The 26,620-nt window shown below is 40.2% G+C and overlaps 1 protein-coding gene across 1 annotated transcript in view; it reads left to right on the forward strand.

Annotated features, from left to right (window-relative positions):
- CSMD1 (CUB and Sushi multiple domains 1) overlaps positions 1-26,620 on the forward strand; it is a 1,951,187-nt gene that overhangs the window by 1,350,489 nt on the left and 574,078 nt on the right. The window contains exon 8 of the mRNA XM_045086171.1: positions 15,794-15,881. Within this exon, the coding sequence (XP_044942106.1) occupies positions 15,794-15,881 (88 nt within the window). The remainder of the gene's footprint in view (positions 1-15,793; positions 15,882-26,620) is intronic.

Here is a 26,620-nt window from a genome sequence, read left to right on the forward strand (position 1 = left end):
AAGTTTTAAAGATAGATCAAGTCTCTCGGGTCACTTGTGCACCTGTTAGTACCTGAGGCAGAAAAATCCCAGTTCCCTTCAGGATAAATCCTTTGAGAATACTTTATTTACTCAGAAGCCATACTAGAACATTTCCCTTGGACAGCTAAGTCCCCTTCCTGCACCCAGCGACTGTGGTTTTTCATTATTTGACCTGAACTGAAATTGCTAAGATCACCAGTGATCTCCAGTGTGGTCAAACCGATAGAGATGTTTTAATCTCCTGTGTACTTAACTTCCTAGCCTCATTGCAACTGTGCACGGCCCTCTCGTCGTGAACCTTCTCTCCCCAGCTCCCGTGGCACTCCGTGCGCCTCTCTGCCTCTCCGTCTGCTCTCCTCGGGCCCTGCTGCTTATCCACCGGTTCTTGACCTCGACATGGTCAGCTGCCCCAGACTCCACTGTTGCCCGGCTTCTGTTGGTTCTTGAATCAGCGGTCAGCTCATTGGTAGTGTGGTCCTACTGTGTGCCAGTCCCCGCGAGATTCTGGGGGGCCGACTAATAGACAGGACAGAAAAATCTCTGCAACCAAGAGACTTCTGGGATGTAGGGCGGGTCCCAAGTGCACAGCAGGTGTAATTTCGATAGTGTAACGGGTTCTCGGGGCATGTGGAGGTTGCTAGCGTAGCCGGGATGGTGATGGAGACCACCTCCGGGACGCAGATTTGGGCCGATCTCGGTCCTCTAAGAAGAAGGCAGTCGTGTGAAGATGGGGCGGGAGGGCATTTCAGACCGAAGGACCAGCCCAGGCCAAGAACAAACTTGTGTGAGGATGAAACAGGGCTGGAATCCCCTTCTAGCTCACATCAGCAGTTCGCATGATCTTAAATTTCACCGCTATGGTAACGAATCCCGGTTTCGGTAGATCGCGCCTCCGCGTCCAGGCGCGCGCATCCCGCAGCGTCGCTGACCGAGCGCCCGGCCGCGGGCCCCTGCCCCGCACAGGCAAACGCGGAAAGGTGAGCCCGGCGAGGGCCATCCGCTCTCCTCTCGCTGCCCCCGCACAGGGGCTGATGACCCCCTTGATCGAGGTCTTCAGACACATCAATGCATTTTCTTCCATCCTGATGACCAGGTCAGTCACTAAATCTTTTCCATTTCCCACCCAACACAGTGAGCGCTGTCAGGGGCTCTTCCACCGGCCCATGCGAGCCTGGGCCAGGTCTGGTCTGAGCTCCGCGCACGGCGTCCTCCGTCTGTCCGCCTCTCTCTGCTCCACCTTCCCCCCCAGTCTCCCAGGAGTAGCGAGTGAAGGACTTCACCTGAGCAGACCGCACGCGAGCATCGTCGCTGGTTTCCAGCTGGGTTTCTCCTTCCTCTCCAGCCGCCCTGAGACGGGCACGGGGTCTTCTCCTCTACTGCGATGTGCGCCTTCCGCATCTTCCCTCCCTGAGGGCTCCCCGTGGGCGGTTTCCTTGCCTGGAGGGTCAGGGTGTGCGCTCTGCCCAGGGCTAACTGACCCTCACCCTCCAATGTCAGCCGGGATGCCGCGGCCCTTCAGGGGTCATCCTGACCGACCCCATCCTGAATCGGGGGCTCCCTCCCCTCTCCCTGGGCTTGTTTGTCCTTCTCCTCAGGGCGCGGATTCCGAGCTGGAGCTGCACACTGCTTGCGTTCTCATGGCTTGGCGTTCTCTCCGTGAGGTCTGCTTGTCAAGCCTCCAGGAGGCGACGGCAGGGCCTCCCTCGGTGGGGCCTCCGTCTCCGTGCTGCTGGACGGTGTGAGGAACTCCATGGAATCGGCCGCAATGAACTTCCTATTTCCAGGGTGATTTGGATTGCTCTAGCATATCACAGAAGTCATCATTTGAATTGTTTGCTTCTTATGAATAAAAATGCATAGTCTCTTCAAAAAAATATGTTAACGTGTCTTGTTGGCTTTTAAATATAACACAATAACACTATAGGAAACCACTACAAATGCTGTATAAACAAAATTTCAAATCCACTTACTTCTAAGTTGAAAGGCCTGATTTCCCCTACAACTAGATCTATTTGAGTTACAAGACACTAAACCCTGTGTTTTTGAATGACAATTCCAGTTATATTTCTTAGCCTTTGCTTACATTATGCAAATAATCTTTTCTTTCTTTGTTTCTTTCTTTTTTTTTACTTTATGAGAAGTGCATGTTGCTGTCAGTATAATATTATTTCACCTGCAGTCTTTCTGTGTGGGGCTTTCTCTTCCCTCATCTTTTATAAAGGAAATTTGTGTTTCATAACATCCCTGGATGAAATTTCCCCAAGGATGAGAATCCTAGAGACAGACTCACAGAATATTAGAGTTGAAAGAACACACTGAAATAATTTCGCCTAGAGCTTTTGCAGGAGAAGAGGAAAGGGACAAATATGGTAGTAATATTGTCTTTATTGAGCAGTGCCCAGCAGATTGCCTAAACCATCATTAAAGCTTCACAAGAAAGTTGCATGGTAGGTGCTTCAGATGAGAACACAGAGGCTCATAGACGTTGAGGAAGGAGCTCACCCAAGGTCCTGTGGCCAGAAAAAACATCCATCCTCAATTCCGGCTCTGCTACCAGCACGGACTGACAGCCACTTGGCTTTTCTGCACTTCAGTCTCTAGCACTGAAAAACAAACACCTGGACCCTATTATTTAACTTTTTAATTAGTAATTTCCTGTGATGTTTTTAACACAAGCCCTATATTTTATTTTCCAATCTGTGTCCTTTAGTAGTGATACCTGATTGCTTTCCTTGGTTTAGCAGGACTAAATTTTGTCCTATTGGTAGGAGAGATGTTGCCAAATTAGCTTCGACGTGTCTCTTCCACTGTTTACCAAAGTTCCATTTCCTAAAGAAACATAAAAATGTTGATTAATTAAACTCCCATGCTAGGTACTACTTACAAAAGTAAAAATCTAACTCAGGGTTCACATGAAATATTTCAAAATGTATCTATTTGACTCTATGTGCATACACAGCTCATCGTTTAACTTTCAAATTATAACCGTGGGAACGTCCCCTCAGCGCCTGACCTGGGTTGTCCGTATTTGTCAGTCCTGCTTCCTAAGCGATCCCGCCTGCTGTGTGGCCTCCCCGTACTCATTCTGCCGTCCATGCCTCGCTCAGTGGGTTCACATGCAGGGTGCCTCCTCTCCGGCAGCCCCTGGCCTCCTCTTGGCGCATCCCGGATTTGTCTGTGCCTCAAGCCTTGAGGTCCTTCAAGCGCAGGTTAGAATCCTTGTTTTTCTTTCTTTGTGTTACCCTCCCCCAACCTCATCCTCGCCTTGTTCTCTTTTCCTTCCGCTCAATCGCTTCTGCCCTTTCTTCTTTATTTTCTTTCTTTTCCCCTTTTGTTATTTGATTTGAAGACGATTTTTGGAGTATTTTAGTTACATAACAAAGCTGAAAAGAAAGCACAGAGATTTCCCCTATAGTATCTCCCCCACACAGGCACAGCCTCCCCCACAATGGGGGGAACCCCCAGCAGATGATGCACTTGGTGCAACTGATGAACCTATCTTGGCACATCAGCATCACCCAAAGCCCATAGTTTACATGGGGGTCACTCAGTGTTGTATGTTCTACGGACTTGGACAAATGTATAAAGACATGTATCCCCTGTTATAGTATCATTCAGAGCCCTTGCATGACCCTACAGATCCTCTGTGCCCTGTCCGTCCATCCTTCCCCCTTCTGTACACCTGGCAACCACCGATCATCTTGTTTCTCCATGGTTTGGCCTCTTCCAGAACGTTGAACAGCTGGGATCAATAGCATGTTGTCTTTCCAGATTGGCTTCTTTCCCTTAGTGATATCCAATTAAGATCCCCCCATATTCTGAGGGGCCTGGGTGACCCAGTGGGTTAAGCCTCTGCCTTCTGTTCAGGTCCTGATCCTGGGGTCCTGGGATCAAGCCCCGCATCAGGCTTGCTGCTCGGATGGGAATCTGCGTCTCTCTCTCTCTCCCTCTGCCCCTCCCCACTGCTCATTCTCGCTCTCTCTCAAATAAATAAATAAAATCTTTTTAGAAAATCCAAGAAATCAGGATTACAGGTGATAGGTTATTATCGATTTAAAGAAGTATAACTTAATTATTCATAATTTATAAAATTGAAGCATTATGAACATAATATATCATTGTTATTTCTTCCAAGTATTTTTACTTTTGGATTTTCAAAATGACCACAGCCATGCTGCAAGAAATCTACTTTGTAATAGTCCCAGACTGTGTTCTCTTTCTTATTTATACATTTTCAGAACATCTGGATAATACACAGAGTGAAATTACCCATACAAATCTGCTCAGATAAGGAGAATTTTGAAAGAGGCCAAAACAATTTGATTTATTGATGTATTAGTTATAATGGTAAACTATGTATATCGCATAAATTCTCAGAGAATTTAACATTGATCAACTCTTAAAATACTTTAAAAATGTTTTTATTATATAGTATTACTGTCAGAAAATATTAATAAATGTTATATATTACAAAAAATATAAACGATACACAAAAGATATCAAGTGGCATTGATTTATCAATATTAATACTATTTATGCAAAACTATTTTATATAAGCAAATATATAGTTATAAATACACATTTGCTTGACCACTTATATTTATTTTATGTGAAATCTAAATTATTTAATAGCGGGATACATATGAAATACATATATATGGTAAATACATAAAGATGTGATACATGTTTATAGAATTTGTATTTACTGTGTTAGAATGCCTTTTTTTTAAAAAAAATTATTTATTTATTTTAGACAAAGAGTTGGGGGAGGGGCAGAGGGATGGAGGGAATCTCCAGCAGACCACCTGCTGGTTGTGGAGCCCGAGGCAGGGCTGGGTCCCACACCTCTGAGGTCATGATCTGAGCTGGTCGAGTCTGATGGTTAACCAGCTGAGCCACCACACCCCGGTCAGAATGTCTTTAAACGTGATGTTCTGAAATCACTTACACACCACCATGAGAGAGAAGTTTTCTATGGGTACTCATCACTTGGATATGTATTTCCTATTTTTGAAATCTAAGATGACAACTAAGGTTTATATCATTTAAGTAAAGTATCTTTATATATATAAAGATACAGATATAGATATATACCAGATTCAATCATAGTATACATTGATGGGGTTTTTACCATCATCTTTCTCATCATTCAAACTCATGCAAGGTACATCCCATTCAAAGTATCATAAATTGTCCTGGTCAAATGCTGTCTTTACCATAAATAATTAGGGACCTTGCGAGATATTTCTAAGATGGTCTAAACCATTTCAAGAATCCTAAGTCCAGGGTCCTTAAATTTGCAAAACGGGACTGAGGCAGAAATGACACTGGTGGGACCCAAGATAAGGCTTCCTAGTCCCCAAATGATGGCCACTATGCCTTTGTGGGAGCCAAGACAGGTGCACAGAGACATCTCTGTCTGTCTGTATGCATCAGTAAACACCTCAGGGTGGCGTGGAGTCACTGATAGCTGTGATGTCAATCCCCAGAGCTTTCAGAGAAATTTCAGGGCTGTTCATTTGCAGAGGCCGTTTAGACTGATTCTATACTAACATATTCTTATTTTTCATTTTACTTGAGTACTAAAATAAACATCTCAGTTTAATTTGAAGATACAGGAGGAAAATACTCCCACTTTGAACATTCACTGCCATAGTAATTTTAGCAGTCCGAAGGATAATGATCAGTATCACAGCCCTTGTAAGAAGTGTACTGGTTTTTCCCTCTGGCAGGAAAACAATCTAGAAGAGGCAATGTTAATGGTGAGAGAATTTGGAGTATTTAAAATTACCTGTACCATAAGATCCCCATAGGTGGTGGTTATAACAATGTTAGAAAGACACAAGGTTTTCAATGACAGCCAGATTGTCCTTATTGTTGTGCAGTTGAGAACCATTAAAATATTGAACATTCCTTGATGATATGTTCATTACTGTATTTTTTTTAAAGATTTTGTTTATTTATTTGACAGAGGAAGACAGAGAGAGAGGAGGAAGCAGGCTCCCCACTGAGCAGAGAGCCCGATGCGGGGCTTGAATCCAGGACTCTGAGTTCATGACCTGAGCCGAAGGCAGAGGTTTTAACCCACTGAGCCAACCAGACGCCCTCTGTATTATATTTTATTACATTGGAAGCTAAAAATATATGTGTATGTGCACATATGTGTATGTGCATATATAATGTGTGTGTGTGTGTGTGTGTGTGTACAGAGAGAGAGAGAGAGATAATCTCAAGCAGACCCCATGCTGACTGTGGAGCCTGCTGTGGGGCTCAATCTCAATATCATGACCCGAAACCATGACCTGTGCTGAAATCAAGAGTCTGATGATTAACTGACTGCCCCTCCTTGTTGCCCAGGAACTAAAATGTATTTTAAAAATGAATTGCTATCAACTAAGAGTTTGATTTAAGAGTAGGCAGTAAGACTAGAAATAAGAGAACATGGCAAAATCTACACGTACAAATGTTAATAGTGGACATTCAAGTACTAGTGTTTTAGAAGTTGGCAAATTGGGGCACCTGAGGGGCTCAGTGGGTTAAGCCACTGTCTTCAGCTCAGGTTATGATCTCAGGGTCCTGGGATCGAGCCCCGTATTGGGCTCTCTGCTCAGTGGGGAGACTGGTTGTCCTGCTTGTTCTGCTGGTTCCTCCATTTGTGCTCTCTGGCTCTCTCTCCTGCTCTCTATCAAATGAATGAATAAAATCTTAAAAAAAAACAAAACAAAACTGGGGCACATGGGTGGCTCAGTGGGTTAAGCCTCTGCCTTCAGCTCCCGTCATGGTCCCAGGGTCCTGGGATGGAGCCCCGCATCGGGCTCTCTGCTCAGCGGGGAGCCTGATTCTCTCTCTCTCTCTCTGTCTGCCTCTCTGCCTACTTGTGATCTCTGTCTGTCAAATAAATAAATAAATGAAATCTTAAAAAAAGAAAAGAATAGCTCTTCAACTTCTTAAAAAACAAAGCAAAACAACAACTGGCGAATTACTGCAATGAGGGAAGAGACAGAGTCCAGACAAAATGCCCACTGTGCTATAAATTAGGCATTTGGAAAATGTCATCCTAGAAGCTCACACAAGGGGCTACAAGGTCTGCAAGTTCTGTTGCTTGAGAGGTATTTCATTGCCAATCCTTTAACCTGAGATCCAAAACAGTAGATGAAAGCCATGTGTTTTTGGTAATTTATTTCTGTGTAAGCTATCTCTTTAAAACTGTAATGTTGCACTTGTAAGGCTTTATAATCCAAATGTCACCATTTTTATTTACCTCCTTCTATAAACCTTGTAAATATTTGCTTACTATTCTGGGATCAAACCAACTACTGGTAAAGACTAAATGTTCAGCAGAAACAGGGAAAAGTTACCCCAAATTCTCTTATGCATGTGGAAATATCCTACATGATACTCTGTTAAAACAAGAATAATCTTGTTATACCTCAATGAAATAAATTAATACAATAGCAAAATGGTTTGGAGATTAACAATTAAGTTAGTGGTTTGTTTTTTTTAGGAAGAGCTAACCTAAATAAGTTTTATTCTTGATGAGATAAAACTTCTTGAGCATCAAAACGAGGAAATGTATCAAGAAGTAGAGATGGCTTTTTATTGCAGTAAAGAAATACTGAGTCTATTAAATGTGGAAGGAAGAAATGTCAGTGTTGACTTATTTCGAACTGATTATAGCAGGAAGGTCTGAAGTTTATGGTGCCCCTCAAACACATATGCGCGGAATGGGATATCTGTCACATAAAGGTCACTGATGGAGTGGAGATATTGCTACCAAGGAATTTCAACCAGAATGGTTTCTGTACAACAACGTGTTTTATGTTATGCAACTAAAAACATGTCACCTCTCTGAAGCTTTAAAATGGTTAGAATTAGTCTCAGAATTGATCCAGCGGACACATATCCTTGGGTCTCTAAAGAAATGAGTATCAACAATAACAATATGCTGTAATATATCCCAGGAGACATGTCACTAAAGAATCTGATTTCCTTTCAATGACTCTTATTTTGGATTATTTATTCCAAAGCTATACAAGCTAAATTTTAACAACAATAGCACAAACATGGCACCTTCCATGATGATTTTAATTTTCAGGCCAAGCCATGGTTCCAGTACTCTGGAGATGGCTTATGGGCAACTGTGGAAAGCCACTGAGCCTGGTCCTTTTACCACAGGAAAATTGCCCGTCCTGAAGCATGCGGCTTCCCGAGTGTCTGTGTGCTTGCAGATACCCATGAAAACACCTTTTTACTTCACCTTTCGGTACTTCGTGTCTTTTCTTTATAAATGGGATATTATTATTAAGAATATTCTAGAATTATTTTTTTTCTATGTAACATCTTTTTTTAAATTAACATATAATGTCTTATATGAGCCCCAGGGGTACGGATCTGTGAGTCGCCAGGCTTACACACGTCACAGCACTCACCATAGCACACCCTCCGCGATGCCCGTCACCCTCTCCCTGACCCTCCCCTCGGCAACCCTCTGTTTTGTGATATTAAGAGTCTCTTATGCTTTGTCTCCCTCCAGAACCCATCTTGTTTCATTTTTTACTTCCCAACCCCCCAAGCCCCCCACTCTGCCTTTTAAATTCCTCATATCAGGGAGATCATATAAAGCCTCACTTTAAGGTACAAAGCTCTTGAATATCCAATGTTTCATTAGCTTATCGCAGCAAATGTAAGGAAAAGAAACTGGATTTTTTGATCAACAGAGTCATGACTCTGGCCTTAGTCTTCTCTCTCTTAGGATGGCTTTACTATTACCCCTCACAGAATGGGTGTATGGATTCCGTCCCACACAGGATGTAAGTGACCCTTGGGGTTTCTAGCCGATATTGTAGATTTAAATTTAAAATCATCATCATTATTGTAATTATCATTCTTAGTGTTTTATTTTTTATTATTTTTAAAGATTTTATTTATTTATTTAACAGACAGATCACAAGTAGGCAGAGGCAGGCAGAGAGAGAGAGGAGGAAGCAGGCTTCCTGCTTAGTGGCAAGCCCTGCTCGATCCCAGGACCCTGAGATCATGACCAGAGCCGAAGGCAGAGGCTTTAACCCACTGAGCCACCCAGGCGCCCCTTACTGTTTTATTTTTAATTATGCCTAATTATTACACTAATTATAATTCTTACCCTCACAGATTAGTCTGTAATCTCCTTTATCATACATGTAGTTGTTTATACCTCTGTTCTATTAGTTGCTTCTTTCTCTATAGCACTGGTCTAGCTGTACAGTTGGCTGCAAATAGATTAAATTTTTTTTTCAATTTTATTTATTTATTTATTTATGTTGAATTTTAATTGACAATCACAAGTCATGGCCTCAAGGAGTGGGATAATTTGATGGGAGAAGCATCTTCTTCCTGCTAGACATACTTCATGGTAATCTTGATATTATGAATCAAGATACTTTGAAAAAGGCATTTAAATATATATACATTAATATAATTTACACATTTTAAATCACAATTAATTAAAGCGTTTTACAAACTGTCTAATCTGGATCTGTTCAGCCATTTGCATAGTTTTACATCTTGTCTTAGTATTAGTTAATACCCATCGGATATTTCCAGTTTTGATTTTTATCTGCGAGGTTTTGACTAAAGTTTTATGTATTTGTTAATATCCGTGGCTTGTGTCCCCTGAGATTTGAAAGGATGTACTTTGACAAAATTGGAGTTAAAATGATATTCAACCGGGGAAACCCCCTCTTCTGAAAGCATTTCTCTGAGGCACTGGGGATCCTGCTTGAATCGACTGAGCTCCACGCTCGTTCTAGCTTTAAAGCTTCAGTTCTTAGGGAAATTAATTGGTCATGATGCTGATGGGATGGGTAGTTGGGATTTATGGGGCTTATTGCTTATTTGTACATACCCTGTCCGTCACCATGTCTTTGTTGTCATTATCCCATTAAAAGCCTATCTCTGTTTCAGAAAACCAGCCATATTTTACATTTAGCCTCTCATCACTTTTCTGTTATCTTCTGCCATCTGCAAGCCATTCAGGCTTGTCTAACTCATTCTGTGCTCTCACAGAATTCCAAGTAAGTAACCTTTCTGGAATAAACAAGGGACTTTGACAGGATCTTTAAAAAGACCCAGAGTGTTTTGATCTGACTTGGATGGGTACGTCCAATTTCTTTTATTTCCTTTTATTACGATTCTATGGAAGAAAACACAGAAAAGGGGAAATAGAAGTAGAACTTTTTTGTAAGGCTTATGCTGTGTTTTAGAGCGCTTTGTTATTGTAGAATAGTGAAGTAAGAGCCACACTACGGCAGATGGCTTCTGATAAAAGCAGTGATGCCCACTTACCTCGATGAGGGTGTTTTCATGTGACACAGCAAAGACCATTGTGCTTGGGGGTAAGCAGGACACATCTAAGTGATGATGACAGGAAAAACATTGCACAAGTAATATTCTGCACTGGGAATGGAGGTCTCTTTGGGAAATAAGTTTCAGAGACTGATTAAGAGAACACTGCTTACTGATTGAGAACTCTGCCCTAGCACATAGTATAGACTATGAAACCATCGGGCTAGGGATAAAAGTAGGGCAGCCATGCCCCCCTTCTCTGTAAGGGATACATTCCCAGATTCCAGATGGATGCCTGAAACCATGGACGGTATGGGACCCCATAGGCACTAAATATACACAGATATGATAAAGTTTAATTTTATTAATTCAGGCACAGTGACAGACTAACAACAATTACTACTAATAAAATAGACCAATTATAACAGTATTATCTAATGAAAGCTATGTGAATGTTGTCTCTCTCTCTCCTTCAAAATAACTTATTGTCCTGTACTCACCCTTTCTCTTCTGGTGATAATGTGAGATGATAAAGTGCCTACATGACGAGAGGAACTGAGGTGAATGGATAGGAGTTGTGACATAGCTTTAGGATTTAGGTCACCTGCTTTTGGACCATGGTTGACCCCAGGTAACTGAAACCACAAAAAGTGAAAATGTGGATAAGGGGGCATGTTCTAGAGCTATCAGATTGATAGAAGTTGATTTGCTGATAGGACATAGGTTTATAACTTGTTAGGATGCACACACATACACACAGAACAGTGGTAATAGACAAATAACATGAAGTTCACCATATGAAATATCTTCTTTGTATATGATCTTGTGGCTTTGAGTGCATTCACATTGTTGCTCACCTGTCACCGCCATCCCTCTCCAGAAACATCACAGCTTCCCTACTGAAACGCTATGCATGTTAAATGATAATTCCAGAGGCCTTTCTCCCTATGCCTTGAGAAACCAGCGTTCTACATCCTGGCTCTAGGAATCCGTCCACTATTCCCCTTAACCTCTGCCTGTCCCTAGGCAGAAAGTGAGTCTCTTGTAGGCGGCAGATGGTGGCATCCTGGTTTGTTGTTGTTTATCCATTTTGCCAAACTATGTCTTTAACTGAGGAGTAGATTAGCCTGCTAGAGCGACAGATCACAAATTGAGGGACTTAACCAACAGAAACCTATTTCCTCAGAATTCTGGAGGCAGGAAGTTAAGATCCAGCTGTTGGCAGCGTGTTTCACGTGATGGCTCTCTCCTTGACTTGTCGATGGTTTTCTTTTCCGTGAGTCTTCATATGGTCTTCCCTCTGTGTATCTGTGTCTAATTCTCCATTTATAAGGAAATCCCTTTTATTGGGATACACACACTCTAATGACTTGTTCTAACTTAGTCACCTCCTCAAAAACCCTATCACCAATGCACGTTCTGAGGAATGGGGGTTAGGGATTCAACATATGAATGCTAAGAGGTAACAATTCAAACCACACATATCATTGATTGCATTTACATTTAAAGAAAGTACAGGGGCGCCTGGGTGGCTCAGTGGGTTAAGCCGCTGCCTTCAGCTCAGGTCATGATCTCAGGGTCCTGGGATCGAGTCCCGCATCGGGCTCTTTGCTCAGCGGGGAGCCTGCTTCCTCCTCTCTCTCTCTCTGCCTGCCTCTGCCTACTTGTGATCTCTGTCTGTCAAATAAATAAATAAAATCTTAAAAAAAAAAAGAAAGAAAGTACGGATTGGAAGGCACTTATTTTTACCACGTTTATTTGTTTCCTGTTTGCCTTACAGCAGTTTTTTTTTTATAAATTAACTTATTTATTTTCAGAAAAACAGTATTCATTATTTTTTCACCACACCCAGTGCTCCATGCAATCTGTGCCCTCTCCAATACCCACCACCCGGTACCCCAACCTCCCACCCCACACCCCTTCAAACCCCTGAGTGTTTTTCGGAGCAGGTTTGTCTGTCATTTCTTCCATTATCATCTTCCTTTGTGTCCAGTTAATTTTCCTTCTGACCTAGTATAGGATTCCTTTCTCATTTCCTTTTTTGCATATTCAGTAGATATCCTCTTTGTGGTTGCTGTGAGGATTACACATAAGATCCTAAAGTTTCAACAGTCTATCTTAAACTGATACCAACTTAACTTCCGTCACAAAGTTCTATTCCTTCACTGTTCCCTCACCACTTTGTGCTCCTGATGAACAAATCACATCTCTGTATGCTGTATACCTATCAATGCATTTTTAATATTTTTATGCATTTATTTTTTAAATCATGTAGAGAATTTTTTACATGGAGTTGTGAATCAAAATGACAAAATAGTGGATTTTTAAAATATTTCTCTCTCTATTTACCTTTACAAGAGAACTTCGTGTTTTCAGTTATTGCCCAGTGTCCTTTCATTTCAATTTGATGGACTCCCTTTAACATTTCTTATAGGGCAGACCTATAAGAAATGAATTCTTTTTGCTTTTTTAGTTTTTTTGTTTGTTTGTTTTTGTTTATTTGTCTTTTGTTGTTGTTGCTGGTGGTGGTGGTGGTGGTGGTGGTGGTGGTGGTGGTGGTGGTGGTGTTTGTTGTCTGGTAGTGTCTTAATATTTCCTTCAGCAGGGCGCCTGGGTGGCTCAGTTGGCTAATATTTCCTTCATTCTTTGAGAAAGTTTTGCTGGATATAGAATTCTCTGTAAATAGCTTTTTTTTTTCCTTTTCTTTCAGCACTAAAATATTTCCCCTCACTGCCTTCTGTCCTACCACTTTTCTGCTGAGAAAACTGCTGAGTTGGGAGGGGTCTCTTGGTGATGAGATGTTTTTCTTTTTCTTCTTTCAAGATTCTTTCCTTGTCTTTATCTCTTTACAGTTTGATTATGTGTCCCACTGTGAGCCATTTTGAGTTTGTCCTACTTGGAATCTGTGTAGCTCCTAGCATTTGTATATTTATGTCTTTCCTCAAATTTTCTCAAAATTCATACTTAAGAGAGTTGTTTTAAAGTCTTTGTCTAGTAAGTCTGATGCATGTGTTTCTTCAGGGACTATTTCTAAAGATTAATTTTATTCATTTGAATTGCACACATTTTTCAATTTTTTGAATGCCTTGTGATCTTTGTGAAAAACTGCTTTGGGAAGAAACAGCTACCTTTCCTAGTTTTGCAGAATATTGTGGAAGACTTTAAAAATTAATGATCCACTGAACCTTCAGGCTAGCCTAGCATGAAGACTAAAGGTCTTCTTAGTTTTGTCTGGGTATGTGTCCTATCTGGGTCTGTGTGTGTGCTTTTCCAGTCCCCCATTCAGATGCTTCAAAATATCTTACTTCCCCAAAAAGCCTCACTCCAGCTTCTCAGGATCTTAGCTATTCTGTTACATTCTTCTGCCTGTAATTTCTTGACCCCAGGTGCCAGCAAAGCTGTGGTCCCTGAGCACTTTCTCCATGTAGCAGCCACCATGCCTTCCATGGCTTCTGGCTGCTATTCCCCATATGAGCTGCACGACAGGCAAAGGGGGAAAAAAGTCTTTCATGTACCCCACAGACCAGAATATTTCAAACAATTTTCTCTTTGCTTCTTCATCCTCAGTGAGGGAACCCAGGAACAAATAAACAAAAACAAATGAGTGCCATGTCAGGGAAGGTATGGGGTAAGAGTGAGTTAAACTTTCATGAACTCTTATGCTATTATGAATTTGGCTTCTTCTTCACTGGATGTTCCCTTGGTGGCTCTCAGCCTCTGACTGGTATCCAGAGCTCCTAAAAAGTTACTTTATTCCTTCTGTAGTTTTTATTTGGTGTTTCCATGGCAGAAAGAGAGCCTGGAGCTTTCTATTCCACAGTATTACTGATGTCACTGCCCTATGTGCTGGGTTATTTTTAAATGATCATGAGAAGAGCAAATGTGTGGGAAAGAAAGTTTGAGAGTTGAATCCATTTCTCACACCATACTGTTAAATGATTTTTAGATGATATAAAAATCTCAAGTAAAAGCTGTAAGGAATATAGATGGACTAATTTGGAATAGCAAAGTGCTTCCTAAGAATGCATTTATTTACTGTGTTCTAGAAAGACTTGTAGTTAACGTGGGATTATGTCCGTATCCCAGGTTCATCCTAACTGAGACTGAACTTTGATATAATTATCATCACTTTTTTTATGCATAGTTTTAATAAAATGCTTAAAGATTTCAATATTTATCCAGGTATCTATATTTCTTTCTTATTGAATCATACAAAATATATGTGGGGAAGTTTTATATATATATATATATATATATATATATATATATACACACACACACACACACACACACACACATACACACACACATACATATATGATAGTATTATTTATATATTACATGTATTATGGACATATAAATACAGCTATTACCTTTATATACATATGCAGATAATTAAATCATCTATTCAAATGGGCTTAAGCTGTAGGAAATATGAATTATCCAACAGGATGTTGAGATAGGATAATTTTGGAATTGGTAAATATTCTGTCTTGACTATGACATCAAGGGTCCTGATTCTTGCTATATATCTTTTATCCCATCCATATTATTGTTCCCATCTTTGGCCCATAGCAAAATGGTACCAAACCTTCCACATTCAAAATCCAGACACAGTAAGATCCAAATAAAAACAGAGATGGTCTCTCTTGGCTCCCTGGAATGTCTTCCCAGGGGCATGGCTACAGACTTCCCCTCATGTTGCTCTGAATGGAATGGGTCACAGGCCCATGGCTGAGCAAATTTCTGTAAAGAATGAAGGACTTGCCTTGGTTGCATTAGACAGCTTAGATAGGATTGGACGAAGTGTTTGAGTGGCAGTTATCCTACCCAAAGAGCAAGCCAGTACTTTAAAATCATTGAAGTACCAGGACTGTACATCATCCCAATAGGAGGGAAGGCTCTTCCCGGAGCAGATTCAGGAAATAAAGCAGCATGTCTATAAAAGAGCAGTGTTTGGGTTTTTTGGCTCAGTGATAAACATGTTCAATGTTGAAAACAAAAAGGAGTTTTATTTAAGGTGCCTCTTGTATAGGTATGAACAGATAATTTGTTTCTTCACTTTATCCATGGATTGTGGATGAAGGCTTTCTTCTCTGTAAGCTTTGACACTTTCATGACTCTACTCCTTTTTCCCATCATGCTGTTGCTGTAACCTGTCTTAAAGTTGTCCATAATGAGCAAATGCATTTTTCAAAATTAAATTTTGCCCACTTCATAGAAAAAGGTTCTAACTAAACCATGCTGGCATCCTTTCACTGGGTGAGAAGACTTTCTCTGACATAAGAATAAAGATTCATTTTAATATAGCTAAAGTGTCTTAATTCTCAATAAAGCACAGTTTTAAGTTATCAGAATTTAAGAATCAAGCCTGCTTAACATAAATTTATTCTCTGATGATTTCCCCAAGAGCTACACAAAATTACAAGAATGTTTCTCTCTATTCCAGTGAGTCAAGGAGGTGTTGCGTTGGTTTCTGACATGTGTCCGGATCCTGGGATCCCAGAAAATGGTAGAAGAGCAGGTTCTGACTTCAGGTAGGTAATACATGGGTTATTTGAAAAGCCTGCTATTTTCAAATACATACATATATATAATTTCTATTTGTTATCCTTAACTGCTGTGTGCTTTTGAATTAAAGATACAACTTCTCCATTATTCAGCAGCTATATTCTCTGTAAAACTCTAAAGCATATTGTGTTGAAAACTTTCACATGTCGCAGTGGGGATGCTTTTCACTATTTGAATCAGCCCTAAACATGTATGATCAAAATTTGTCTCCAAAATTTTTTTCTCCTCTTTTTAATAATTACCTTCCCATATTCTAATGCATTTTGGTTGATGTTTTAAAAAATACATGGAGCAAAAATTTACCTATAGCCTCACAATGATCTCATTCAGGTTCTAGAATAACGACTATAAATGACATTCAATGCAATTTGTTTTTTCAGAAAATGTTATGATTCATTTTACTAAAAGGACTGTGATGAGGACTAGAGATGACTCTCCAGTTGTGGCAGTATTAATGCAGTGCATTATGATTATCTTATTATTTGTGTAGATAATAACTACAGTATCATGTCTTTGGATTTTTGAATTCCTTTCCATTAGTTCAAGAAACATCTGCCGGCTCCCAAGGTAGGTACTCACACTGGGAGTGAGCTTCGACATAAGGAAGGAAGGCGTGAGGGAAATGTTCTCATCTCCTAAAATCTCCCCATTTTTAAAAGGAAGACAGGTGTAGAGAGTTTGGGCTGATAAAGTGAGCTGACACTGAAAATGCAGTTAAAGGGGAGCCTGGGGGGCTCAGTCGGCCAAGCGTCTGCCTCTTGCTCTCACCTCAGCTCGGGATCTCAGGGTTGTGAGATCAAGCCCCCAAGACAGGCTCCAGGATCAGCATGAAGTCTACTTGAGGGTCTCTCTCCCTCTCCCCCTGCCCCTGCTGTTCATTCGGTCTCTGTCTCTCTCTCAGATAAATACATACATCTTAAAAAAGAAAAAAAAGTTATACCTGCAAAGAAGGAAGAAGTATAATTGTAGTAGCAATGGTTATTTTTTAAAAAACATGTTATTTAATATTAACTTTTCATTCTGTTAGTTTCAAGTGTACAATATAATGGTTCAGATATTTTACATGCGTGCGTGAGGGTGCGTGAGGTGAGCGGGACCTGACTCCCCGTTACTTCACTCCTCACCGCCCCCTCCCTCTGGTCACCGGGAGCTCTCTGTATTTAAGAACCTGGGTTTGTTGTTGTTGTTTGTCTCTTTTTTTCCTAAATTCCACATATTAGTGAAAAAGACAAGTAACAATAGTAATATTTAAAAGGCGAGAGAAAGAATAAAATTGTCTGTAGGCTGGCTGAATGAAGTTGGTATGGTTATATATATACACACACACAGAAAGTGTGTGTATATATACGTGTGTGTATGTATATATATAGTATTTTTCCATTAAAATGTAACAAAAAGCTTTTGATTTCCTAGCAGTGTCTGTCCAGTTTGAAGCAAATGGAAAGTTGTATTGTTTTCAGGTTAAAGATACAAAGTTTGAGTGTCGTTAAGGAGCTGGTGTTTTAGTTCAAGTTCCTTTGAAGCAGAGCTCGAGATGAGGAGGATTCTTTTTCAAGTGATTTTTTTTTTCTTTTCTTTTCTTTTTAATGTACATTTTGGAGAAACAGAACGGAGGAAGCAGGATAGGGCCAGGGTGAAAAACGAGCAAAGATGCAAGCTGCTTGTAACTGGTGATGAGCCTCAGTCCCTGAACCCGGGAGCTTTAGGCCACAGATCACCAACCAGCCGGCTCCACCTTTTATACCAACCCCCTCCCCCGCCCCCTCCCCCGCCCCCGTGGTCTGTCACTGGCTTCCTTCATTTGACTCAAGGAGGTTCTCCAGAGCCGGGCTTGGCTCCAGTAATTGTTAGCCCTCTCAGTGGGTGTGATGCGTCTCATGGCTGTGCTGCTCTAATGAAGGCAGAGGCTGACTTCCACTATCACATAAAATATGTCAGTTGAAGGCATCCAGGAATTTTATCATTTGAAGATAAAATAAATGAAACTTACACATTTTTTTTTAATTTGCACACTCTTGCTAGAATCCATCAAGTTTTGTTTTGTTTTAATTAACGTATAATGTATTATTTGTTCCAGGGGTGCAGGTCTGTGAGTCATCATTCTTACACAGTTCCCAGGGCTCGCCATAGCCCATGCCCTCCCCAGTGTTCCATTGAGTTTTTTATCCTAGGTAATCTTTTCTTACCTCAAAAACGACTACCTCCATTTTCCCTCCCCCACGAAAAAGTGTCTCCCTGTCTCCATAACCAGACACATCCTTCCATTAGACTTTGCGGCAGAGAATCTTCATGATTGTCCACATGTCCACTTCCCCTGTCTGACTCACGCTTCCCGGGTGCAGGAGTGGTGTCTTAGTCATCTTGCCCCTTGGTGACTAAAATAGAGCCTGCCGCCCAGGCACTCAGCGTCTACGACGCAAGTGCACTGTGTGGATGAGGGAGATTGCCCATGGGTACTCTGTCACCCCTGAAAATCTTCACAGAATTTGGAAACGTCTTTGACCTATTTGGCAGACCTCCTTTTTAAAACATAGTCAGTGAAATGCTATCTGGCAATGCCAAATTGTTCAAATTGCATCCTATAGTAAAGAGAGTTAGAGAAGTGTCTTAATCTCCAGAAGATCATGGGGAATTGAGAAACATCTGAGGCCTGTCTCCAGTGTCCATTTAGCATAAGGGCAGTAAAGAAATGTTTTATGAGCATCTTAGGTGACTATGCTGACATTTGTTCTAGCTTGTTCTTACCACAGCCTTATTTCCAAAGAAGAGGTTTAATTTCGGGATAAAATTATCTCCTAAGGTTGTGTTGATATGTGTTGGGGAAAACCAAGGATGAAATGGAGTACCTTATCTCAGATGAGACATGCGGACTTCCAAATATTTCATTTTTCTGGGGAATCTCTATTATTGCTGACATGTCTCCCAAGTTCATGGCAATCAAATAATATAAGGGAAAGTGATTTGAAGGATTAAAACTTCCTGTAAGACTAAACACAGGGGCACCTGGGTGACTCAGTCAGTTAAGCATCTGCCTGGGGTCCTGGGATGAGCCCCACATTGGGCTCCCTGCTCCGTGGGGAGCTTGCTTCTCCCTCTCTTCTGCTCCTCCTCCTTCTCATGCTGCTCTTCTCTCTCTCTCTCTCTCTCTCTCTCTCTCTCTCTCCCTCTCTCTCTGAAACGAATAAATAAAAAATATTTAAAAAACGAGTAAATACAAATGTAAATATTTTTGCTATCTTTGAGTGTATATGTGTGTGCATACATATGTGTGTCTCTACAGAACTGTGACAAGTCAGTTCTACTAACTCCACACCTCCGAGGACTATCTCTCTAGATGATCCCGATAACTACAAATAAAACATTTTTAAGAAGAGATTTTATTTATTTATTTGTCAGAGTGAGAGAGAGAGAGAGAGAATGAGCAGGGAGAGGGGCAGAGGGTGGGGCAGGTTCTGCACTGAGCAAAGAGCCTGACGTGGGATTCTGGAGTGATCCTGAGATCCCTGATCCCAGGACCCTGGGATGAGACTAGAGCTGAAGTCAGATGCTTAGCTGAGCCACGCAGGTGTACCAAAAAAGCCTGTTTTAGGTTTTTCTTTCCAATGTGAATATATTTTATTTCTTTCCCTTGCCTGAAGGATCTGGCAAAAACCTATATTATGAGATTGAATACAAGTGGGAGACATGAGACATTCCTGCTTTATTCCATTTTTGTAAGTTTTAATTATTATTAGTAATCTCTGTCCCCAGTGAGGGGCTCAAACTCATGAGGTGGAGATCAAGAGTCGCATGGTCTTCCCACTGAGCAGAAATAATGTATATTCTGTCACGGTAGGTGAAATAGTCTGTAGATATCGATTAGGTCAAGTAGGACAGTGTCAAGCAGGTCTTTACTATCCTCACTGATTTCTGACCATTTGTTCTGTTATTGAGAGAGGTATATTGAAATCCTTTACTACGATTGTGGATTTGTCTATTTTTATTATAGTTTTATCAGCTTTTGCTTCATGCATTTTGAAGCTCTGTTATATACATGTTTAAAGTTGCTTGTATTTTTAAAAAAATTATTTAAATTCTGGTTGATATATTGTATAGATTATATAGATAATATATATGTATATTGTATTCTATTAGTACTATATAGACAGCCACATGTTATACATACAGTGCCTTATGGGGTTCAGGAGTAGAATTCAGTGGTTCCTCACACGTACAGCACCCAGTGCCCATCATCACAAGTGCCTCCTTAGGGTCCCTCACACGTACAGCACCCAGTGCCCGTCATCACAAGTGCCTCCTTAGGGTCCCTCACACGTACAGCACCCAGTGCCCGTCATCACAAGTGCCTCCTTAGGGTCCCTCACACGTACAGCACCCAGTGCCCGTCATCACAAGTGCCTCCTTAGGGTCCCTCACACGTACAGCACCCAGTGCCCGTCATCACAAGTGCCTCCTTAGTACCCATCCCCCATCCAGCCCATCCCCCACTCACCTCTCTCTGTCAGCCCTCAGTTTGTTCTCTATTGTTAAGACTCTCTCCTCTCTTTTTTTCTTTTCAGTATGAGTGACTTTTTTCCCCAACGTTCAGTGATTCATTAGTGACGTATAACACCCAGTGCACATCACAGCCCGTGCCCTCCTCAGTACCTTGTCTTCTTAAGGAACTCACACTTCTGATGTTATGGAGTGTCCCTCTTTATCTTGGGTAATATATTTTCCCTCTGAAATCAACGTAGCCCTCTTGTATCATAGCCACTCCTACTTTTTTCTGATTTTTGTTAGTATGGTAACACTGTAAACGGATTCATCCGTCTGTTGCTACATTCAGTCTGGTACATTCTGTTGTTTGGGTTAAAATATTTTTAAAAATCCTGCCTCACATATGGTTGAAAAATAAATGAACTTTATTTTATTTTATTTTATTTTTTCCAAGTTTTTATTGAAGTTCCATTTCACTAACATACAGGGTAATATTAGTTTCAGTATTAATTTAGTGTAGATTTGGTGATTCATCACTTACATAAATACCCAATGCTCATCACAAGTGCACTTCTTAATGCCCATCACCTACGTAAGCCATCTCCCACCATCTCCCCTCCAGGAACCGTCAGTTTGTTCTCTGTGGTAGAAGCCTGTTTCTTGTATGTGCTACCGGGAGTTTGACAGCTTTATAAGCGTAAATATTTTTCCAGTAAGTTATATGGAGATATATAATATGTGATATTATAAAAATTGACAAATGATATTTTCTTAAATATTGGTTGAATTTAGAATATGAAATCATAAAAATAAATATTTTATACTTCTTTGCCTTAAACACCTCAAAGCTTCCATCTTAAAATGTCAGACATGCATGATTTTGTACCATCATGCCTTTGTCATTTGACAAATAATTGATTGAGTTATGAGTGCTTCCGAATGTTGATACACTTCCCTACACAATATAAAAAACACTGTATGTCTTAATATCTCTATAGATCTCACTGGAAAAATATTTAAGCTTTGGGAAGGTGTCAAACTCATGGTGACACATACAAATTTTCAAAATTTCTAATTTTTATTAAAAAACTTGAATTTTATTATTGGCTACAATTTTGTCAGTTTTCTTGAATAAATCTCTCATTCAAAAAAAGGGCTCATTCATTCAATTTTTAAAGAGCATGTCTGACAACTCAAATATTAACAATAATAGCTTATTAGTTATTTTTTCACATTAGAAGGTGTTCTGTGAAAATAAAGCAGTTAATTCAGCTCACAATCCAAACAGTTTCAATGCACTTTTTTCCCTGAGATCGTGTCAGACTTCAAGATACACCACAGATGAGTTATGCACTCAATGGTCAAGATTTATTAAAATTGAAAAATTTTTCTCCTTCCTCAAGACCTTTCTTAAGTGATTCTGGCTCTGTTCGTCCTCCTCCTCCCCCTCCTCTTCATCTTCATGCCCTCCTCCTCCATCTCAATGCCAGAGCATGGTGCTATTGCTTCCGTTCACGTTAGGTCACTATCATCTTTGCTCACCATTGCTTTTTCACCAGCAGTGAAAATAGCAACACATGGGGAAAAGCACACATCTCTTAGGGTTATAAAAACAGTCTCATGTAAAAATATCATACCCTCTGAAGGGGTCTCATGACCCACTCCAGGGGTCTGTGGGCCACACCTTGAAATAAGGTGCATTAGATAGGAAAGTTGACTCTATACAGCATAAAAACACTGCTGAAGGCATAAGAAAAAAGGATATGTGGACAAAGAAACAGGCTATTTAGATATTTTCTATGTTTCTACTAAATTAAAACCCGGTGTCATCCCAGCTAGTAGTTTGGTACTATGTGTGATCCTGGGTATCCTTGATGTAGAATCTTCAGTCATTGATTGACTGCCTCCCTCCAGTGGCAGTAGAATCCATGTGTGTTCATATGCAAAAAGATCACAACCATGTAAAAATGCCTTATGACCACGGAGAGGAATGACATGTCATGGCCCAGCATATGATAAGCTGACTATAAACGCTGGTGTTTTAAAAAGAGGGAGGATATTCTTGATTGTTTAAAGTCTTTTTGAGACTGTTTTTAATGAAAGGCAATTCAGTTCTTTCTAAATTCATGTAATCAAAACTAATGACTAACATATAATCCAAACTAATGACCAACATTGTCAAGAAGAGTGGATAGAATTCATTTGTAGTTAGCACTGTAATTATATGTAATTTGGGGCTGTTTCTGTTTTTAAAAATGTGTACTTTATTAGGTTGGTAAAATATTCCTCATCTGATTTTATTTATATTATTATTTTTGTTTCTATGGAAGTCTTTTTTCCCCCATAAGCAATCTAAATATTAATTCCAGTATTATCTATAAAGAATTCCAAATATTGAAGCCTAAAACTCAAAGGTTCCTTATTTGAATTCAAATCACTTTGGGGACAATTTTTGGACATTTTGTTCACCACTGACCACTCTCTAAAAGACAAAGTATATTCATTAGAATGGAATATTTATGAATAGATTGATAGGAAAATTCAGATACCATATGTAAGGGATGGAACTGGAGTACAGATGGAGAATTTATGGATGGATGGTGCCGTCTATTAACTACCTATTTCCTATGGTAGTAAGTTAGGTAGGTACTATAGGGACAGGTGGATATCATCATTCTAACTTTTGAAAACATAGCTATTGAAATTCAGAATGTTAACATGCCAAGATACTGTTTCTAGTCATAGTTAGAGCTGGGATCTGAAGCCAGATCTTCTTGACTCCAAAACCCCATTTGACCTCAAAGGATTGTTAATAAGGACAATTACAATGACTGAATGTTTTCACACCTGTCATGCAGAGCTACTGGATGGGGTGTCCAGTTTGTGGACACCCCCAGTTCACCCCATGAGGAGTCCAGATGTGGTTCGAGCCTAACCTTGAGCTCAATGTTCCAACCGATGTGCCTAAGCATGGGGTTACTTTGTTCTAAGTGACAATTAAGAGCGAATGTCACCTTGTAATTTTGCACAAAGGATTTATATAGACTAGCAGCACCCGTGCTCACACTGCTGGGTATAGTAGGTTTTTTTATATAGTATATAAATAGTGTATATTATATAGAAATATTATATAGATAGCCACATGTTATAGGTTCTATGTATATTGTATAAACATTGCATATGATATATTTATATAAATATTACATTTTGTATTGTTGCTACATGTTATAGGTTCTTTATGTATATTATTTCTAAACTTAAGTTGTGTTCTTTTTTTTTTTTTTAAAGATTTTATTTATTCATCTGACAGAGATCACAAGTAGGCAGAGAGGCAGAGAGAGAGAGGGGGAAGCAGGCTCCCTGCTGAGCCGAGAGCCCGATGTGGGGCTCGATCCCAGAACCCTGGGATCATGACCTGAGCTGAAGGCAGAGGCTTAACCCATTGAGGCACCCAGGCACCCCTTAAGTTGTGTTCTTTATAAAATTCTTTATCACATTTAATACAGGCTGAAATTGAATTTAGGGACCTCTGGTTTCTGAAAAACGTGGGCTTCCATCCTCTTCCGTGACCCTTCTTCCTTTTCTAACTTTTCTCCCATATGTGCACCTCTCACTACCCCACATGGCAGAACCACATTTAACAACAATCCTAAACTTGTACGAACTCTTTGTTAACTATCCTAAAACTCCCTCCTCTCGGGAAGCCCATTGCTACCCTTAGGGTTAAGGTTAGGGTTAGGGTTATGTGTTTCTGTTTCCAATTCATAGTCATATTCTTTTTTTTTTTTTTTTTAGTCTACCTAAAATTTTTTTTTCAATTTATTTATTTTCAGAAAAACAGTATTCATTATTTTTGCACCACACCCAGTGCTCCATGCAATCCATGCCCTCTCCAATACCCACCACCTGGTACCCCGACCTCCCACCCCCGCCCCTTCAAAACCCTCAGATTGTTTTTCAGAGTCCATAGTCTCTCATGGTTCACCTCCCCTTCCAATTTCCCCCAACTCCCTTCTCCTCTCTAACTCCCCATGTCTTCCATGCTATTTGTTATGCTCCACAAGTAAGTGAAACCATATGATAACTGACTCTCTCTGCTTGACTGATTTCACTCAGCAGAATCTCCTCCAGTCCCGTCCATGTTGAAACAAAAGTTGGGTATTCGTCCTTTCTGATGGAGGCATCATACTCCCTAGTGTATATGGACCACATCTTCCTTATCCACTCGTCCGTTGAAGGGCATCTTGGTTCTTTCCACAGTTTGGCGACCGTGGCCATTGCTGCTATAAACATTGAGGTACAGATGGCCCTTCTTTTCACGACATCTGTATCTTAGTCATATTCTTAAGCACAGTTTTCCCTCCTGCCATACCTCACCACCCATGTAAATTGTTCTCAGGTGATAGATATCCCACAGGTAGAGTAGGACAAGCTAATATAGAAACACGAGGTGCTTGAAGAAGCAAGATTGGGAAATGCTGACACATGCTCCATGGTTCCCCCTAGGATGAGTTTTTTGTAGGACAGAATATTTTCTAATTGTGTCTGCCTTTCCCATCCACACAATTGCCTTCCATTTGTAGGACGAGGAGTCTTTACTGCCACCTTGCTTCACCCCATAATTTCAGCCTCTTCAGCACAACTGTTTATGTCACTTATTTATGTTTCTCTCACGTTAGATGTAGTTTCTATCATGTTGAATTGTGAGGTCCCGATGGAAAGAGGACAGGACAGGATTTATTGATTTGATTTCTTATTACTGTGCTCAACATATGGTAGACAGGTTTTTATGTTAAATTGCATTAAATTGAAACTAATAAGACTGTTGCTAGGGTATGCAATCATAGCATAATTAGCATCCAGCTAAAACCATTAAATTAACTGCCATCAGGCAGAGAAATTATCAATTTTTCTTGAAACATGACCTATGCTCAAAGAGAATTTGGTTGTTGGGATTGTGATAATTCTGACTTAAACAACAAATATTTAGGGACACCTGGGTGGCTTAGTCATTAAGTGTTTGTCTTTGACTTGGGTCAGGATCCCAGGGTCCTGGGATTGAGTCCCATGTCCGGCTCCCTGCTCAAAGGGAAGCCCGCTTCTCCCTCTCCCACTCCCCTTGCTTGGGTTCCCTCTCTCTCTGTGTCCCTGTCTGTCAAATAAGTAAATAAAGTCTTTTAAAAAATAAATAAATAAAGGAAAAAAGAAAAAACCCCAAATATTTAATTTAAATTCTTGACTTTTATAGATCACTATTCAAATTTATACCATTTGTTCTTACATCTTGGCCCTTTTAACTCAAAGGAATCTCACATTTATATGAATATATGATGTCAAGCAGTGTCAAGTGGAACTAAGAGTCATCCCATGAAGGAAGAAACTGGGATACATAAAATACAGTTACATAAACAATGAGAAGCAGAGAAAACAATCCATATCCCAAATCTCTTGATAAACTACTGCTCATTTCTACCTTCCATACTCAGCCCTCTTTCATTTCTGATACGCTGATAATTTATTTTATTTTATTTTTATTTTATTTTCCTTTAGTGTTCTTTACCACTGATCATTTTCTTTATAGTTTTAAAATGTTGGTGTAGCAAGCTTTAGTATTTCTTCACTGTGAGTTAACTTCAGGAACACCAGAGCCACTTGCCTTTTGTTACATGAAAATATAAAGAATTACACTAACAGCATATAAACCAGCATACTTGCCATGTATAATTGGAAAAATATTAGAGGGACATCACTCGTTTCAATGCTGTTTGCTGAAGGTGGGCATCTTATTCTCTGTAAGATTCACTGTTACTAAGAGACTATAGTCTGCGACAAGTATTTGCCAATGACTACTCTTCTTTCAAAGAGCCCTGGATGTATTTTTTAAAACTACTTAAATAAATATCACAACCAATATTTTCCTGTCCACATTATCTGAAACCATTATGCGCCTCTGAAACAGGGCACCCCATGCATGTTTCAGTCTCATTTATCCGGCCAAAGCTGTTTCCAATAAAGAATCCATCCAGCAGAACCCACGGAACATTCCCCTCTCTCTTCCACAGTCTTTCTAGTGTCTGCAACAATAAATTATTTTTTAATCAAAATAATAATATCCATCTAAGTAGTTTTCTGGAACAATAAATCATGGTTATTGAGGCATACCCGAATTTGTCAGTTTCAAAATGCAAGTGATAGTTGATGACATCATTAGCCCACTTGGTCATCA

The sequence above is a fragment of the Mustela putorius genome, unplaced genomic scaffold (genome assembly GCF_011764305.1).
Source record: "Mustela putorius furo isolate JIRA1106 unplaced genomic scaffold, ASM1176430v1.1 tig00000905_pilon_pilon_pilon, whole genome shotgun sequence".
Lineage (NCBI taxonomy): Eukaryota > Metazoa > Chordata > Mammalia > Carnivora > Mustelidae > Mustela > Mustela putorius.